This window comes from Hyalella azteca, unplaced genomic scaffold (assembly GCF_000764305.2).
Source record: "Hyalella azteca isolate HAZT.00-mixed unplaced genomic scaffold, Hazt_2.0.2 contig14173, whole genome shotgun sequence".
Taxonomy (NCBI): domain Eukaryota; kingdom Metazoa; phylum Arthropoda; class Malacostraca; order Amphipoda; family Hyalellidae; genus Hyalella; species Hyalella azteca.
In genome coordinates, this window is record NW_025944066.1 from 122,750 (window position 1) to 141,183 (window position 18,434).

General features: G+C 38.8%; 2 protein-coding genes across 2 annotated transcripts; both read left to right on the top strand.

Annotated features, from left to right (window-relative positions):
• The first annotated feature begins 1,170 nt into the window (after window positions 1–1,170).
• Window positions 1,171–2,624, top strand: LOC108667626 (putative nucleotidyltransferase MAB21L1). The gene has a single exon (XM_018154669.2). It carries the CDS (start codon window positions 1,485–1,487, stop codon window positions 2,607–2,609), a length of 1,125 nt encoding a protein of 374 aa, XP_018010158.1. The 5' UTR covers window positions 1,171–1,484; the 3' UTR covers window positions 2,610–2,624.
• Window positions 2,625–2,773: 149 nt separating this feature from the next.
• On the top strand, window positions 2,774–4,979 carry LOC108667627 (putative nucleotidyltransferase MAB21L1). The gene has a single exon (XM_018154671.2). The coding sequence runs from the start codon at window positions 2,787–2,789 to the stop codon at window positions 3,852–3,854; it is 1,068 nt and encodes a 355-aa protein (XP_018010160.1). The 5' UTR covers window positions 2,774–2,786; the 3' UTR covers window positions 3,855–4,979.
• The last annotated feature ends 13,455 nt before the right edge of the window (window positions 4,980–18,434 follow it).

An 18,434-nucleotide genomic window follows, 5' to 3' on the forward strand; every position in this document is an offset into this window, starting at 1 on the left:
TGGTGGTAATTCAATCTTTACTTACAGTGGGGGGAAATAAATATTCGTACACTTGAAAAATCGTATTTTAATGTATGTAGGTACACATCAATGGTATATATCAATTTAAGTACATAACAACGAAATTTAACAGATCGCATGGTGGAAATTTAATCGTTAGTTGTACGTATCAAAGTACAGATAATTACAAAATTTAAGCTATCATATGGTGAATATTAAATCATTAATTGTGTCTATAAAAGTGTGTTACGTAATTCACGAGATCGCATGACAGTAACTCATTCTTTAATTGTACGTATCTACGTACGCAACAGCGAAATTCTATAGATCGCATGGTGGTAATTCAATCGTCACTTATATGCATCAAATTATAATGTAACAACGAAATTCAAGAGATCGAGTTGTGGTAATTCAATCGTTAATTGTATGTATCATTTACATAGTAACGGAACTTTAGGATCACAAGCATTAGACAAGAAAACCCAAGCAGATCTTGCACGTGGATTGCATGCAGGTGGACCCCAACCATCAGATATTAAAGAGTAAATTGGGAAGGTCCGATATGCGGAGGAGCGACGAGTGCAGCTAAATCAGATCTTATGAGGCGATACGTCAAGCGCAGTCCAGCCGCTCATTTATTCATCAGGACTGAGGCTGCTTATGTGACACACAAACATCCTCGACTCGCCTGCAATTGATAGCGTCGCCACGAGAATGTGACTCGAAGCGGGGCATGACTAGCAGAGACAATCGCATCTGGCTCCAGCTATCAAGCCGCATACGGGCCGTTACCCGCGATGAGGAGATAATTTACGAAACCAAGGCCTTGTAAACCACATAAAAATCACGGTACTTTTGATAACTAAGCGATTACAGATCGCGATCGGGAATAAGCTTTCAAGTTGGTGCCATGTCCGAAGGCGTGCCTTGAGAAACATCATGTTCAAGGGGAGCAAATAATCGGTCGCAGCTGCGCAGCATTCGCGAAGCGGGAGCGCCGCGCTTCCAATGGACGAGAGAACAAGGCGGAGCAGCTCGAGAGCAGATTGTTGAAGTGAGCAGAGCTCCAATGGGGGCTGGTAGAAGTAAGTGAATGAGGAGCCCCTCCCCGGTCTAGGCGGCCAATAACGCTGAGTTCTCGCCAGCAGGCGCAGCGGCTCGAGTCTTGTGTCAGACAGAGCCGTAGCTCAGGCCAGCTAACATATCAGCAGGCTAAATGGATATTACAAAGTAATTACTCACCAAGATTTAAGCTCTAAATCGAATTTCAAATCCCTAAGTGTGTACGGGAGAGCCGTAAAAAGCTGCTAAGGGGAGCACAGTAGTAAGACTTGCGCGCGTGTTCTGTTTTCTTGAACTTAATATGAAAATTTCACGGTTCTTTTTCAAGTGCAGTGACACAAACCGAGCGTGAGAGTCTACAGTGCAGAACCAATAGTGGTGAAGTTCGTAAAGACAGAACAGTGGTGAGAAAATTATTCGAAATGCTCGTTCCGGCTGATGCATCGGTCAGTGGAAGCACTAAGCTGGTTGCTGCCTTAGAACAATTCTACGGTGAGCAAGTAGCTAAAAGGAGAGTTGTGGTAGGCAAGCGAGTTGAAGAAGTGGTTCAGGTTGCACACGATCTCATGAAACACGTCGAGGCTCAAGAGCCCCGATGTCTATCCACCCTGACACAGGCAGGCGGGCGATGGGAAGGTCTGAAAATTCACAGTCCAGGAGAATATCAAGTTACCATATACCTCAATCAAATGGGCGAATTTAATCTGGTCGACGATGGTTCAGTTCCAGGGAGCGCGGTGCTCAAGCTCAGCGATGGCAGGAAACGATCAATGTCATTGTGGGTGGAATTTATTACCGCCTCAGGCTACCTATCGTCGCGTAAAATGCGTGCAAGATTCCAGACTCTGGTTGCTCAAGCCGTAGAAAAATCACAATATCGCGACCAGCTTCGTATGGTGGGAGGAACGTCTGAAGTCAGAGTTCGAATACGAGATACATACACCCTTGATATGGTGCTAGCATTCAAATGTTACGGAATATGGCCTCGCAGTGCGGCTCATTGGCCTGAACCAACACTGCCGTGGCCGGGAGTAGAACAAGCAACCGAAGTCAAAATGTCTGGCTTCACGCTTGTGTCCAGAGATTGCTCACACCTAGCCAGAGACAAGGAGAAGGACAAACAAGAAGCTGCGATCACAGCAGAAGGAGACACTTGGGTGATGGTTTTTGCGGAGGCTGAAGACCGCCTGCTTACCCAAGGATGTCGTAAAAAATGTTTAGGAATTTTGAAAACGCTTCGTGATCGTCATTTGGAATTGCCAGGCAACCCAGTGAGCGCCTTTGTATTGAAGACACTCGTGCTGTACGAGTGCGAGAAGCATCCTCATGAGTGGGAATGGGACACCTTAAGCTTAGGTGATAGAATCAACGGAATTCTCTTACAATTGATCTCATGTTTATTATGCCGTCGTTGCCCGCATTATTTTCTTCCGCAAGTCGACCTATTCAGAGGAATACCTCGGCAGAGTTTAATGCAAGCTGCTTCGCAATGCTGGCGACTAACAAGGGATCTGCTCACAAGAACGGAATACCTGCAGCAATGTTAAAGCCATGAAATAAACCAGAGGGAAAGACAGCTTTAAAAGGTCCCCGAGATGGAGTGCAATGCGATAGCGAAAGGCGGGTCTGCGCGCCCTCTGGCCCCGCCTGGCATTATCTTCCTGCAGGCGTTCGATAATTAGAGCATCAGGCTGCAGGAGCGCCACTTGCAAAAGCTTTTAACGATGTTGGTGCCCACCGAAGGAGCTCGCCTTGTTCCCCAACTGGGCAGGTACTGCGGAGAGCGAGTAGCTGCCCGCAGGGCGGCTGTTATGAGGGGACTTCGGGAGGTGGCGACAGCCTTGCAAGAAATCCTTCGGGAGGTTGAATTGCAAGAGCCGCGCGTCATTTCATCATTGGCTGAAGTCAACGGACGTTACGAAGGATTGCATGTTTTATCGCCTACCGAGTTCGAGGCAATTCTTTACCTCAATCAAATGGGAGAGTTCAATTTCGTCGATGACGGAAGTTTTCCCGGAAGTGCAGTTTTAAAACTCAGTGATGGACGAAAGCGTTCCATGTCGTTGTGGGTAGAATTTATAACCGCATCAGGTTATTTATCTGCGAGAAAGATGCGAGCGCGTTTACAGACATTAGTGACTGCAGCAGTTGAAAAAGCTGGTAATGGCGTGAAAGTTGTTTCCGATAATAGTGAAGTGAAATTGCGTATAAGGGACAAGTTTACAGTGCAATTAATACCGGCATTCAAGTGTTCCGGCGTCTGGCCTCGGTCTGCCGCCCACTGGCCAACACCTCATATCCCATGGCCAAACCCTCAGCACGTAGTTGAGGTAAAGGCCGAGGGTTTCGACTTGGTAAGCCGCGAGGGGCACCGTGGCAGCGGAGGGCTCGAGGCGGACGCCTGGGTGATGGCCTTCACGGACGCTGAGCAGAGACTTCTGCAAGGGGGCAGCAGACGCAAGTGCTTGTCTTTTCTGAAGGCGCTCAGAGACAGGCATTTGGCATTGGTGGGGGACCCAGTTCCTGCTCGAGTCCTGACGGCCCTTATCTTACATGAGTGTGAGAAGCACCCCAGTGAGAGCGAATGGGTTGAAGCCGCTTTAGGAGAGCGACTTTTGGGCGTGATGCTGCAACTGATCACGTGTCTACAGTGTCGGAGGTGTCCTCATTATTTCCTACCTGGAATAAACCTAATAAAGGCGCCACCAGCGGCTTTAGAAGCTGCAGCTCGACAGGCTTGGAAGCTTGCACGGGATCTACTCACGAATCCCAAAGGAATTGAAAAACTCTAATTTTAAAAGAACGTGTGATTCGTGAAGAGCCACATAGATGTGAGTGAACGTGTACTAATACCAAAATTATAATCAAATTCAATGCATGATTAAAATTGTCAATTCGGATGTAGAGACTGCAAAAATTCGTTTCATGAAATACTATCCCTATACACATAAGAGTCATAACGCAGTGAAATAGCAATCTTAGAATTTAAAAACTAATGTTAGATAGTGTTTTTTAACTGCAAAATTGACGCACGGTCGCTAAGTTCATTTGAATTTTTCATGCTCATCAATGAAGCCATGTATAGATTGAAATATGTTGATAATTTGTTATATTTTGTTCATGCAATGCTAGCAGTGCATTTTCATTGGAAAGCTGACAAGGCGCTCTAACGTTGTGAAGTTGTTATGTTTCTATTATAGAGCTGTGATATACTTAGTTCCAAGTATCTGTGTACATAAGTTTTGCAAATATTCGACTGTGTAGAGTAGTGTGCAGAAATATTACGTACCTATAGCACCTTAATAATATTTGAATCGACGATTAATTCACTCTTAAAATGATTAGGCGGTGCAACTCAAATTTTACGTATTTACCCCTGAATTTATTTTTAAAATGTAAGTCTACGTACTGCGATGACCTTTGCTATGATGCATTCTACATTGATTTATTTTAAAGATGTTCATTATAGAGAAATTCCATTTTCAAATGATTCTGATCGAACTCGGAGTATACGCATTCAACCTTGAATTTAATTCGAAATTTTAAGGATACGTACTGCGATGCCAAAACCGTAAACGTTGAGAAATTAAAATTTGATTTATTTCATGAATGTTCATTTTAGATTAATTCGCTCTTCCAATGATTATGATGGAACTTGAAGTATACGTGTTTTCCCCTGAATTTAATTTGAAAATCTAAGGCTATATATCTGCGATGCCAAACCTTTAGCTTTGACGAATTTTACCTTGATTTATTTTAGAAGTTTTTGTATTAGATAGCGAAGCATATAGTATTTCAAGTTGCTTCATTGTATAGTTGAGAATAACTATCCATCACTGAATAGTCATGACGATTAACTTATTATATATAACATAATTGTTTTGTAGGCGTGTAAAGTACAGACTTTAGCGCATTAACAATTATTTCATTATCCTAAATTATGTAGCGAAGCATGAACTATATAATAATTAACGGGAAAATTGTTACTCACTATTCAGAAAGCTAAACAGGAAATAATTGCGTGTGACTAATTTAACAAACACTTCCATATATAATGAGAAAATTGAATTTCAATTATGAAAGATTTTCGCGATTTTATATGAGTCTATTTAATCTACTAAATTCAGAAGGAAGTGCCCTTTAAAAATTATGATATATATAATCAACAACGGTTATATTCAACTCAATTTTTCAATGGAATTCAAACGCATTTATTATCAATAAATTTAAAGAAATTTCAAAACGCCTATATCTTTGACGTCAATTATCTTTCACGTTGAATCCAATTAATTTTCGTAACTTAAATGTCCAAGCGCTTCGAAATTACCAAATTATAGATACCGTTGGCAATGGCTATTTAGATATATTTTGTGAGCATTTTATTCAATTTCAACGGAATCGTTCGACTTATTCATTTACAAGCAGGCCTAAAATGAAGTACTGTTTCATTGGGACAGATTTGAAATTAACTTTTGCTATTAGCGAAATGTAGAATTTACGCTGTTGATTGTTGTCAACATTCGTGATATCAACTAAGATAATTTGTACCAACACTTGATCAATAATAGAATTCAAACATGTCTTATATAGTCTATCATTAGAGGTAACTGAGTAAGCAAAGAAATTCTCGAGAATTTGAGCCGGCGATAGATAGCCACGAACTCGCTGCATATTAATATTTTTATTATGGGGACATTTCAATAAAGACGTAAAGTTTGTGTCGATGTCAAAATACAAATAGTCCTAGCTTGTAGGTTCTTCAGTGTCGCAGAGATATAGATACTAGAAAAATGGTTTGGTCACCACTGAAAAAAAAATAATTCTCGGATATAGTTTGCCTTGATTGCCAAAAAAATTAACGGAAATCAAGTCGTTAATTGGAATTTTTTGGCGTAAATCAAAATTTAAAAAAACAAAACAATATGTTTAAATGCAAAAGAAAATTGTCGAATAATTACACAATGCGCTTGAAATTGAGCTAATGTGAATGGAGTGTCACGACAAAAACGGCTGCTGAGAAAAACGAGCAGAGCTGCAAGTGTGCAACAAGATAAGCAGGAGAGAACACGCAGGAATGTGTCGCTCGTCCCATGTAACAGCGACAGCAGCAAATCAGCCAACCCGGTGCTAATCAGACGGACATTCAGGCAGCGAACATGCACGCTTAGGGCTCCTCTGTTGAACTATTAACAGCCTTCCGCGTTTTTCCTCACTATCAACAATGACCGCGTGCTTTGATTTATGTAAATTAATAATTGTTAAGCATACACGAAACGTTCCTCAGCATACTCACACATGAGGTTTCGATATTATTTAAATTGATTATGAAGTCAGACGATGGTCCTGAGATGTTTAGGGTTGATAGCAGCCGAATGGCAGAACAGATACTTACAGATGTTGTTGAAATCAGTAGAAAGTTTAACTTAGTATAACTCACCAACAATATTCACGGCAAAGCTTTGAATTATTTCGATGAAGTATACAAATGTTCAACAGGCTGAATTCAGAAATTTTTTATCAAATTAAATCATAAGCGCTGAAGTCCTGTTTCTTGTTTCTTATGAATCGTAAATGGGAAAAAGAATTTAAAAGTGATTGAATAGGTCAGTTAAACTAGGAAAACGATAAATTGAAAAGAATAATGAATTCACGTTACCGCTCACATATTTGTGGGCCATCAAAGAAAAAATTCAGTACATTTTATGCTTGAAGGAATGGCAGTTTGTAATGGCCAGTATTGTAAACTCCGGGACCAACAGAGACAAGGAATTTCTGGACAAGAAAGCTGCAGGCGTACGACCGTTTGTAGCTAAAGAATAATAATAATCAACACAGAAAGCTGCGGTTTTGATGAGTTTATAATATTGAACAAGAAAGTTTTCTTGTTATGAAGTTAAAAAGTCTTCTTGAAGCCGGACTTCAACGAAATTATCATAACGCGAGGCAAATATTGTAGAAATTTTCCTCAATTAAATTGGGCAGCGCAAAAAGTTGTTATATTGTATAACTGAATGAGAAAATTAATTATCACAGCGTCTTAAATTCGACGAAATATTCAACGAGATACTTAATTGAGTCTCCACGTCCCAGGAAAACAATGTCAGAAAATGAACGTTGATTTATGTATGTACCGTTGAAGATAAAAAAGGTGAGTAAAATAATTAAGTAACCGTTCATCGGAGCGGTTGATCAAAAAATCGAGTGCGTTCAAATGCCACTTTCCTCGATGAATTAATTAGCGAAGGATGGAAAAGTTTGTAATTGACCAACATTGATATATCAATGCCAAGGACTCGTAATTCACTTGCAATACGAAATTAACCATGTAATTGGTATTAAGAGTCGTGCAATTAAATAAATTTATAATGGATACTATAAGGGCAACGTGACTTTGAACACAAGATCGAACGATCGATGCTGAATAATTCAAAGTCTTCCCAGCACGACGCAGCATTACTGGTCCGATCTGAACCCTACACAAACAACGATTTTTTACTAGAAGCGACAAGCACAAAGGTTACAACAGACAGAGGCAGTAACGGATGGGGTCATAAAATGGCGGACAGACGATATAACACACAAAAGATGGATTTCTGCATCACCGCAGATGTATATTGATTATTCTACCTAGAAGTGTACATGTCTATTTTCCATGAATTAGAGACGAGGTGAGCGCACGAATATAGAAGAAACGCGACATTAAAGAAAATGCAATGCGACAAGCGTACCATGCATGGAGTGTCTAATATTCAGTTGCGAAATGGAAGTCAATAAAAGCATATATCTTATTAGGGTAACCGACAGCAAATTTTGATACTAACAGTAAAAATAGCGGACAAAAAGATTCCCCAGTCTAAGAAATTTGAAATAACCGGAATTATAATTTGGTTTAGTGTTGTCCCACGCATGCATGCAGGGCCTTAAATACAGCGAATCATCGAAATTATAAAATGATCACAGTAAACAAGACCCCGAGCATAAATATAATAATTTTCATACGGTTATATCATCGCAGTTAATAACAAATTTGTAATGCCGGTAATGCGGATACTAATTTGAGGAATAAATTTTAATAATAATAAAAAATTATTAAAACACATTCCAAATCAACTTCTGAACAATTATATATCTAACTTCTTCATTATTTCAACTGTACTTGTAGCACTACGTGGAAATTATCAGCTCATAGAAGGATTCAATTAAAAAATAAATTTATGAAAATCAGAATCAAAATTCATCGGAAGAAGGAAACATCATGAAAATCTTGCAGTAGAGGTATAGGCGCAGTAGCAGGGCAGGCAGTTTGGTAAAGGACGGCTGGTCTAGGAGGCAGCGCTGTGATCTATAGGGTTTGATAAGACGCTGACATCTCCATCTGACTCACAAGTCTTCGCTGACATCTCCCTAGAATAAGCGCTGCACTCCAGCCTATTAACACCCGGCAAGCAGGTGTAACATCGTGGAAAATTCACCAAGCAGAGTGGGTGATTTTAATTTAAAATGATAGTAAATCGCTTTATTGTCGAGTTTCTCCCCAAAGTTGTATAATACCTTACGGTCAAGTAATGCAATTACTGACAATATTATCTTTATAATGTATGTTCAACGACTTGATAATTGTTGACAGAACATGTGGAACTAAAAACACTAAATAAAAGAAAAAATTCAATGCTAAATTACTTAAATCAATAGAATGAATAAATACATTCAAGTTAATTTTTGCCTCTCGCATTCTGAAAATTAAACGATATACTAGAGGCCATACTACACATAACTTGCAGCAGCATATAAATGTTCGCAGCAGATTCACAGGATGGCTAGAATTAGCTAGCATTTTTAGAGCATTAGGCTAAATTTTTGTATATTTCACCGCCTCATCCTGTGTTTAGCAGCAGAATCTTGAAGAACATGAATAATGCAAGCGGTCTCGATGCCTTCAGAACCACAATTATACTGGATACAATGACTAGCTGCAGAGGCCTCAACATTTCAAAAAATACATTTCCATAATAATTTGACGCGCACTCAACTATCATTTCCATAACTTAACATATGCCTGCGTAAGCATCATTGCAGGCGCACACAATGAGACCATTAATTTTGCAAGGAAATGCAAGTAGTGGTAGTTTAAATGTATACTTTTAAATGAACAAAAGATGAATCCTAACTTTCAATCTCTTACAAAAATATCATTACGTCTAAATCCTGTCGGCATGCACGCATTAATTACGGTCTTGCCGTATACACGAAGCTAAGTTTTAAATTAAATAGAAGCAAAACTATCATTCATAAAAAAATAATAAGGTCCAAACTTTCCGTCGTTCCAAGGTTCCTAGAAAACAAGGTGGTTATAGAAAAGTGCTCAAAAATTTTCCCCACGGACTGGCAGCGAGAAACTGAAAAGACGATCACAGACTCCAGCCTGGCGAGCATATATATAGAGCCCGGAAAGTGTATACGCACCACTAAGCGCGCAAGTTTTATGGGTTTCACGTCCACTTTGGCGACCGCAAATCGCTCCTTAACCCGACAATTAGCAATAACCTCTAGAGCCCTCAACAGTCATAAAATTCTACCATGAAACTCAAGTACAGACATCAACAATGTTGAAGCCAAGAGCAGGAATTTGCATCAGGTTAAACATAAACTTCCAAGGCCTCCAACTATACATAAGCAATGCACACGAGAGCATCAATCACCGAAACAACAAAAGCATTAACCACAACTTCACTTGTAACATATTCATAAATATACATTTATGCACGATGTTGACACAGTCAAGGTTTCGGGTGCAAGAAAATCATGTCTGAAGAAAATATGTGAATGAGTTATTTTAGTGCACATTGCGAGAAGAAAAACTAGTTAAATTTCGGCGTAAATGTTAGCTAAATGTGTCAATATTAAAACAAAAAAGTGACAAAAGGCAATTATAGTTGAACCATAAATTATCATTCTTGATATCAGTCAACGGTTAAATGAATGTATCATTCATTACATTAGTATACATTAAAACGACGGACGTCCATCTTTTTCTTTTTGTCCATGAAAATAAAATTGTTGAATTCAAGCTACAAAATATGCGATTACGATGAATGGTAATAAATATTAACATGACTTGCGCAACGCCGCGATCAGGAGGCCTTTGGCGCGCAGGTTTACTGCATGGCATCGCAGTGTCTCAAGGGACCAGAGCATGCGACTCGGAGCTTGAATACTGTACAGAGCCTATATCTGTTATATAGGGACTAGTAATCACTAACACTTTCAATTCACACTCAACAACTTCGCTCTATACATGCATAGCTCAATTTCTTTTCATATGTCAATTTTGGTTACATGGCAATTATATGCATTTTTCTTTGTGTACCCAAGAAGAAATGTCCAAAATTTCAAATTTTGCTCAAGAGGAGCGATAAGCGCTTTCAGTGGTAAATAAGAATGATAATGCATTTTTTCTAGATATTCATCCAAATAACCTTAAATATTTTTTGAATCGTTATGCTGTAACAACACAACTTTTCAGGAATCGATATGCTGTAACTGCACAATTTTTCAACCTTCAACTTCAAAAGAGGCAATTAATTTCTAGAGCATTTTTTCCATGCATACGAATTAGATTTCTATGAAACTGAGATGTCTACACTCTCTTCAAACAATTTTTGCAGAATCTATACACATCTACATCAAGTGAATGACAAAATGGGTCAAAATTTAACTTTACTGTAACTTTAATAATATCAAATAAAAATTGATATTATTACAGTTATAAATTTATCTTTAACTTTACTGTAACTGTAATAATATCAAATAAATACCGGTACTAGAGTATATGACATAAAAATTGCTACGTTAAAAAACTGCAGGCTTACGCTTTCGGAGAAAACAAAAGAGCAGCGAATGACAACATTCTGTTCGCAGGCTAATAAACTTAAGAGACGTATCAATTCTGAACGAGGAGCATACACGTTGTAAAAACTTAATAAGAGAGCAGGTAATTGTTGAAGCATGTGTCGCGCAACTCAAGACGATTGCCATGTGGATAAACTGCGTTCAATGAGGGGAGTCGAGCTCAAGCTGAGTGCTTGGCTGTCACGCATGCTTTGCCGGAGCGGATCTGACGGAACGGGCACGTGGAAGTCGTAACGTGTATACGTGCGACAATATTTCGCTGAGAATGACTACAAGGAATATGTGACCGTGAGCCATATAAATGAAGCGGAAGCAACGAGAATATATAATAATGAGTACTTCAATAATTAGTCTGACTTAAATAGTAAGTTTGATTATGGTATGATCGATTTTCTTGGAGTTCTCTTTTCATTTCAATTATTGGCGATTCAATAATCAAAACGTATACTTATATAATAGCGTAAGTAGCTCTGCCAAATACCAATCTAAAGTTACGTCTATATTTGATGAACAAAAAAAATGTTGAGCTGAAATTATTCTTTTAGATATATTGCGATGAGCCGCCGGGAAATCTTATGTCAAATGGACGAGTGAAACTGGAAAGTTTTATTGTGAACACAACTGAGAACAATTTACGTATCGCGCAGCAGCATCAGTTTAAACCTCGAGGGTCACATCGCATCCGCTGCCGGAAAGCAAAAGATCAATAGCGTGTGGGCACGACGAGGGTTGTATAGAAGTGAGGGCCCGGCCACGAGGCGTATCGGCGATGACAGCTAAGACTCATGTTGCACCCGCGCTGATGGATGGATAGTCTTGAGGGATGTGTCACATAATTGGAGGTTAAGCTCACTCCACACTCACTACAGTCTAATGACACACAACATTAGCGCCGTCACAACAGGAACTGAATAGCGATTTGGTACAAGCACGACATGAAAACTCGATGAATTGAAGTTCTTTTTCCAAACACCTCATAAACAATGATTTTCCAAACAGCTCACGAACAATGAAAAGACGTTTTAGATTGAAATATAGGAGTTAAAGAAGAAAATAAATGATGAAATATTTGCAAAAATAAATGAAAAACTCCGAAGTTCATCGTAAAGTTTCCTTCACGCCTGTGCTTTAGTATTCAAATGGACAGGCAAAGCGTTCGTAAATATATTAACATTGAGTGAAGAACAAGGCCAAGCTGTGCGCGACGAGCTCTTGATGAGAGCAGAAAACTAACAGTCAAAGCAAATTAAAGCCTAAGTGGCGTGCGGACAAAGAAGGCTCTCAGTGAGGGTGACAGAGCGAGCCGAGAGAGGGTGATGTTATAGTAACGTATACCGAGCCATTTAATACAGATCATAAAAACGTTGGTAATAAGCTTGCTCTGTATGCTGTCAATAGTTTCTTTCTTCGATTAAAATTGTATGGTATTAATCTCATGATAGTGATAAAATCTACCGGTTTATACCAAACAAATAAAACTCACAAACAGCATGAAATTCGGGCCATGAATCTGACGTGAATTTCGGTGAAGCGATTGAGCTCGCACAAAATCGATTCAGCATACCACAATTCAACTATCTTTTTGTACTTGGCATATTTAATAAAAATGCAATACGCAGATGAATTGAAATAAATTTTTCAACGTAGAATCACGAGCTGCACCTAAAGGAAAAAAAATTCGTAAGTAAAAACACTTGATGTGATTTCATACGTAACAAATTGCGTCCGGTTCATCAGGAAGCATGGAATTTCCAGCAGGCATTCTTGCGAAAAATAGAGAGAACCCGGGCCCTAGAGATGCTATAGGTAACACTTGGCGATGTGTGTTATCAAGGAAGCACTCCCAGTAAGCAGTGCACAAGAGGCGGTTATCGCCAAATGCTCGCTCTCTGATAGGAGGAAGTGAGCTGCGAGCCAGAGACAGCTTATACAAGCGTCTTACGACTTCATCCTATCCGACTTGACGCTTCCAGCTTCCACTCATGTTTAGTTTCATGTGCAATATTTGTAAAGCTCTCATTCATTAAATATATGATTAGTAAATGAAACTTTAACGATCTAAAATACCATGGTAGTCAGACGTGTTGAAGTAATAACCAAAAAGCCGTAAACCTAAATAGTGACTATAGACAGAAAGAAAGAACGAAAGGATTACCTGAAAACCATTAGGTGATTGCAATTAAGTTCACCATTTAGTGAAATTAGACGGGAGCTATTCAGAGGATTTACAAGTGATTTCAGGCAATTGCTTCCACATATTGTTTTTCAAAATTATCAATATTACTAGTTCCGATCGTTGTTCCAGCAATCACGAAAAATCAGAAAGGATTTTCTTCTGACAACAAATTAGCTTTTCAAAGGAACAAAAAATTAGCAAAAATTGGTAAAACAAACTGAGATGTGTCCTAACAAATTGAAAAATACATATATAACAAAATAATTTCGCTACATTTTAAATCTTTAATGCTTGATTACTTCAACCGCATACAATAGAGAATTAATAAGCAGCACTTGTAAGCAATGCGACTAAGTATAGCACCGGGCGATACTGCTCTTGAAGAGATGGCGCTGTATTGACAGATCATAGCCAGCGTTGGTTAGGAACAAAAGCCTGCGGTTCCAAGAAGTGCCTTTGAATAGCGATGTGAGTTTGCGGGCAGTCTCTTTGAGATGCTTTTCATGTAACGCAACCACTTCCCTGGAGTGTGTGGCCAGCGTCTTGGCCACACATACCCTCCACTAAAGTTGCGGGTACTGAGCTCGTGAAATGGATACACCTGGTGCGCTTATAGATGCATTTAGAATCTGCTTACTGGAAATAACTTTTATACGGGGCTGCAATAAATTACATGATTCAAATTTTTGCTGAATAATTACGAATTTCTAAACACTCACGATGCATTGACTTAGACTTGCGCTAAAATACAGGTAAAACTAATTTTAAATGTATTGAGCAATAACTTGTTCACATTAATTATATCATAATAACGGGTATAAGTATATTCTAATCTACTTAATGGCTATTTGATTGTTCAAGTCCAGATTCACCATGAATCAGAGCTCGAGGCGAGTAAGGTTTTGGGAGGCTGCAAGGCTGTGACCGCAATGGGGCGCTCACGCTGTCGCACAGCAGAGAACAGGAAGAGAGGCTGAGTGACAAATGCAGGAAGAATTTCGTGTCGAGAATTTAGACGAATATATAATTCATCTAGCATTTAACCCATTTATTCAAGTGTTCTGTACCGAGATGTTCCATACTGTAATTTTATCACCATAAAATAATTTTAGATTTTGCCCGAAAAAGCAGTCGATGGCAAATAATTATTTTTCTGACAAGTTATCTTAGAATTAAGACAAATCTGTCGATTTGTTAGAAAAACGCGGTTACCAAAGAAATGCTTGCAAAAATATACGTCATTATTGCATTTTCTTTTGATATTTAGGTATTATATTGCGTATTCCTTGAAGTAAAACGAGCTCTCGCATATCAGTACTCGATGCGGGAAGGACCGAATTAAACATTTACAGCCTGCGATTACTCTTGACACAAGAAATGTCGAGTCGATGGTCGAGTGACTTTTATGGGTTAGAAAATGCGAGGGAAGGACAAACTCAGGAAAGTTCAGTCTCACGCTTTAATGCTGAACTCAAGTCTTTTGCGTGGGGAAAAGTTACCATACGAGGGCACAAAATGCGGTATGCATGAGATGGACGGCCAAGGAGAGTTGAGGCGATAGTCAATTGTAAGAGTACGAGGCACTGTATCGTGAGAATATGCCCAGTACAGCTCACTGCAAGCAAACTTTATGCAATACACGATAACATAACGCGTCAGATAAAAATTACTACACATTATACTATGGCGAATTCGAGCAGAGAAGACTGACGGTATCACGTATGATGATGAAGATGAACAAATTAGGTTCATTTTCGCATCATACAGTCATCAAGACAAAAGATGCATCTGTAATGAAAAAGATCATTGATTTGCATCAAATCTCATTGAATAATATGGAGAGATGCTTGAACACAAAACTCATCTTGAACATGGTAATTAATGCGTGAGAAAAATAAAGGATTTTGGTATAACGGAAATATCGGATTTTAAAATTGTCATTATATTATAACCGCAATTTAAGAATAGTTTCGACGTAGTAAGGACATGAGAAAGATCAGGTTTCATCAGCAAAGAGCTAAATAAGCACAAATGCAGAACTGTGCGTACCGAAAGCTATTATCGTATTATACGGTGCAGAAACATCCACAATTGTGGGGGTCTTTTGAGCGGCGTGGAAATCTCGCTGGTGGTCAGGAACTGAGAGCAGCTTTAGTGTACGTCAAACCAAACGTAAAATAGCTACCCGGAAAAGGTACACGCTAGGCTTGGAACCGGGCAGAGGATAGCTTATGGACAGCAGGCGGTCCCATGTGAAGCTCATCTATAATTATGATTGAAAGCCACAAATGCAAGGCAAGTTTGAATAGAACTTGAAAATTAGACTAGGCAAAATCTTTTGCCGGAAAAAATAATTTGGTTACGCAAATATTGTCTCATAAATGCTGACGAGATATAAAAGATTATTGAATTGAAACTTTTCCCTTAACTGAACAGCTTCAAAAAGACAGGAAAAATAAAGAGTAACCCTGAAGACGATCTAATTTAAAGCACTCGTAGGAAAATATTAACGCCACACACAAAAAGCACACGAAAGTCGCAAGTATTCGCTTCTTCTTCAGTGCATACATACTAGTAACATGAAATTTTTGTATTAAAACCCAACATCAATTCCGGCTTTCTCGTACCAGAAGCTGGAGCCAAGACTGCTTCACAGAGACTGGAATGCTATTTAGGAGCATCGAGAACACGTTAATAGAGTCATGGAAATGACAGAGCTGGAGCAGCAGCAGCAGGGGTATAGGATCACACGCCTATTGTAAGGATGAGCTCAAATTAAGGGGCTGCCAAAAGGACGTCTACAGTTGAAGATACAATGGGAAATCTCGAGACCGATCCTCTCAAGTGAGACCAAACAAACTCGACGACAAAAGCTACTAAATAAGGAGAAGATACACACAGACATGCTCATTATTAGAAAGTACGCATTCTAAAGAATTTTTGTTTGCTTTAGTAGACGAGCATGATATTGCAAACAATGTTGACAAAACGCTAACATTGGAAACTTTTAAAAATTGTTGTGATAAAATCACATTCAGGAAAATTAACTGATGGTTTGGACTGGGAAACTCGAACCAGATCTAAAAAATTTTCATAAAATTAAGACGGCACAAGAATAAAAGCGAATCATTAATCCTACGAGAAAATTAACAATTTTAAAGTATTTGATGCTTGCCGAAGATAATGGATGTTTTTCTACTGAACAAACACTGATTAAGTAAGTCATCGGTGAGCTGCAAACGAATACCACGACAACGCTTTCTATATGGACTTTAAAAAGTGGCCAAAACTGTATTCCGATTTCTGAATAGAAGAATTATAATATAATTATGAAGAGATCAAAGAACGTGGATTTCTTGAATAAATTAAAAATGAATGTGAAGCCCAACAACACAAAATTAATATTATGAAAAAATTAAAAATTAATAATACGAAGAGGAAAATACGAAATTTTTTAAACCAGAATAACTTGATGATAAATAAGATAGGATTAACAATTACATCATTATTTGGAAAAGGAAAGCTCCGAATAAGATAAGTGACAACACTCAATGCAATACGAATAAAAGTCAAGATAAAATTATTTACATTATTCTTTGAGGAGCCATCAAAGAAAATCGAGTTGAGCGCAGAGGTCGTCATAGCTCAAGCATCAGGCATGGAACGATGAGCGGTGCTCGACCACCCAAGCGATGCTAGTCACGACCCAATTACTCGGCTAGTCTTTACGCCTTTACGGCCCACAATAAAGACTCGACTAGGTCGCCTAAAAGAGCAAAAATAGGAAGATGTGCACATTGCCATGTGCACATCAGGCGCGCTTTACGAGTCGTCATATGGAACCTAAACCGGCATCCTTGGGAGCATGCCTTGAAAGCGAGACAAATGTCGGATGATTTTTAGAACTGTTTTTTATAATGACAATAGTAATATTTTTAATGAGAGTAATGATCTGTGAAGTTGAAAGTTTGTTTGAGAATCTGAAATCTGAAAAGGAAAACTTCATCTCATTCTAGCACTTCTAATTAAATCGATGCATTGAAATATCGTTAAGCTAATAGTCTCATTTCAGTTAATGTTTGTGTCAATTTACAGCCCAGCGCACACGCAGTCGCGAGGACTCGACGATCGCGTGCTGTGGTCACGTTACGCAACAGGACGGAAGGAAAACTTTTATAATGGGAAGCAGCAAAGTGCAAGCAGCACGAAATGAGCGAATTTTCAGATAACCTGGAAAAATATTACTTAGTATTAATGATAGAATATGAGAATATTGTTCAGTAGTTAGGGTGCGAATGTAAAGCGTCCGAAAATTAGAACTAAATGTAAAGCGTGCGAAAATGAGGACTGATTCAAAATGGCCATTCAGAAAGACGACGTCAATTTTTAATAAGGTAACAAATCGAGAAACAATATAAATCGTAATATGTTGAATCGTATATATGTTGAAAACATTAGAAACAAGAATGAAGAACACAAAAAGAATTCGAATTCATGTACTCAAATTGATTTGAAAAAAAAAACGCAGCCCTGATGTAAGCTTAAAGCAAACAAACCTGCACCTCAGACATAATAAAAATTGTAACGAGTGTCAGTGAGCTCGCAGGTAAGTCCTGCTTTTTCAAACATATACCCCCAAAAAAAGATCAACATATGAAGCCAGAGAGAACATGCATAATGCCATACGTAGCTGCGAGCAGAGTCTCTACGTAGCATGGGAAGCGGTCGTACGAATAGTGTCCGATAGGAAGTCGATACGCAGCGATGGTTTTTCTGCAGGCAATTATGAGCGGTAACAAGGGACAGATAGAGCAATTATCAGATCGCTTCCATATGGGATTGATGGCGTTCAAAATTCTCTTCAAAGAAATGGATACCCGACACGAGAAGCAACAGCTTCCTGCTCAGTGAACAGAAAACAGTGGACTACATACACATTGCCCACTGGTGATGCCAAAAAATTCTCATAACGCTCGAGGGAAAATTTATTTTAACAAAAATTTCAGATGGAAATAAAAATGAATAAAAGAGAAATCAGGCCAGCCTAAAAGGACATCTCTTCACAGATCTTTACCAAAGCCACATTCTCACGATTATTGAATTCGATCTGTTCACCCCAATGACATCAAAGTTCAATAATAGGAAAATAAATCAGAACAGAAGTCCATAAAGAACATAACAAATCCAACTAGGTATTAACATAAAAAGAGAGCAGCATGTGCAAGAATTGTTCTCGTTCGTTATTATTAAAGATAGAAATTTACAGCCATTTTCTCTTGTGTCATGT

Coding starts and splice junctions, on each gene's coding strand:
- LOC108667626 (XM_018154669.2), top strand. CDS start 1,485: ATGCTCGTTCCGGCTGATGCATCGGTCAGTGGAAGCACTAAGCTGGTT.
- LOC108667627 (XM_018154671.2), top strand. CDS start 2,787: ATGTTGGTGCCCACCGAAGGAGCTCGCCTTGTTCCCCAACTGGGCAGG.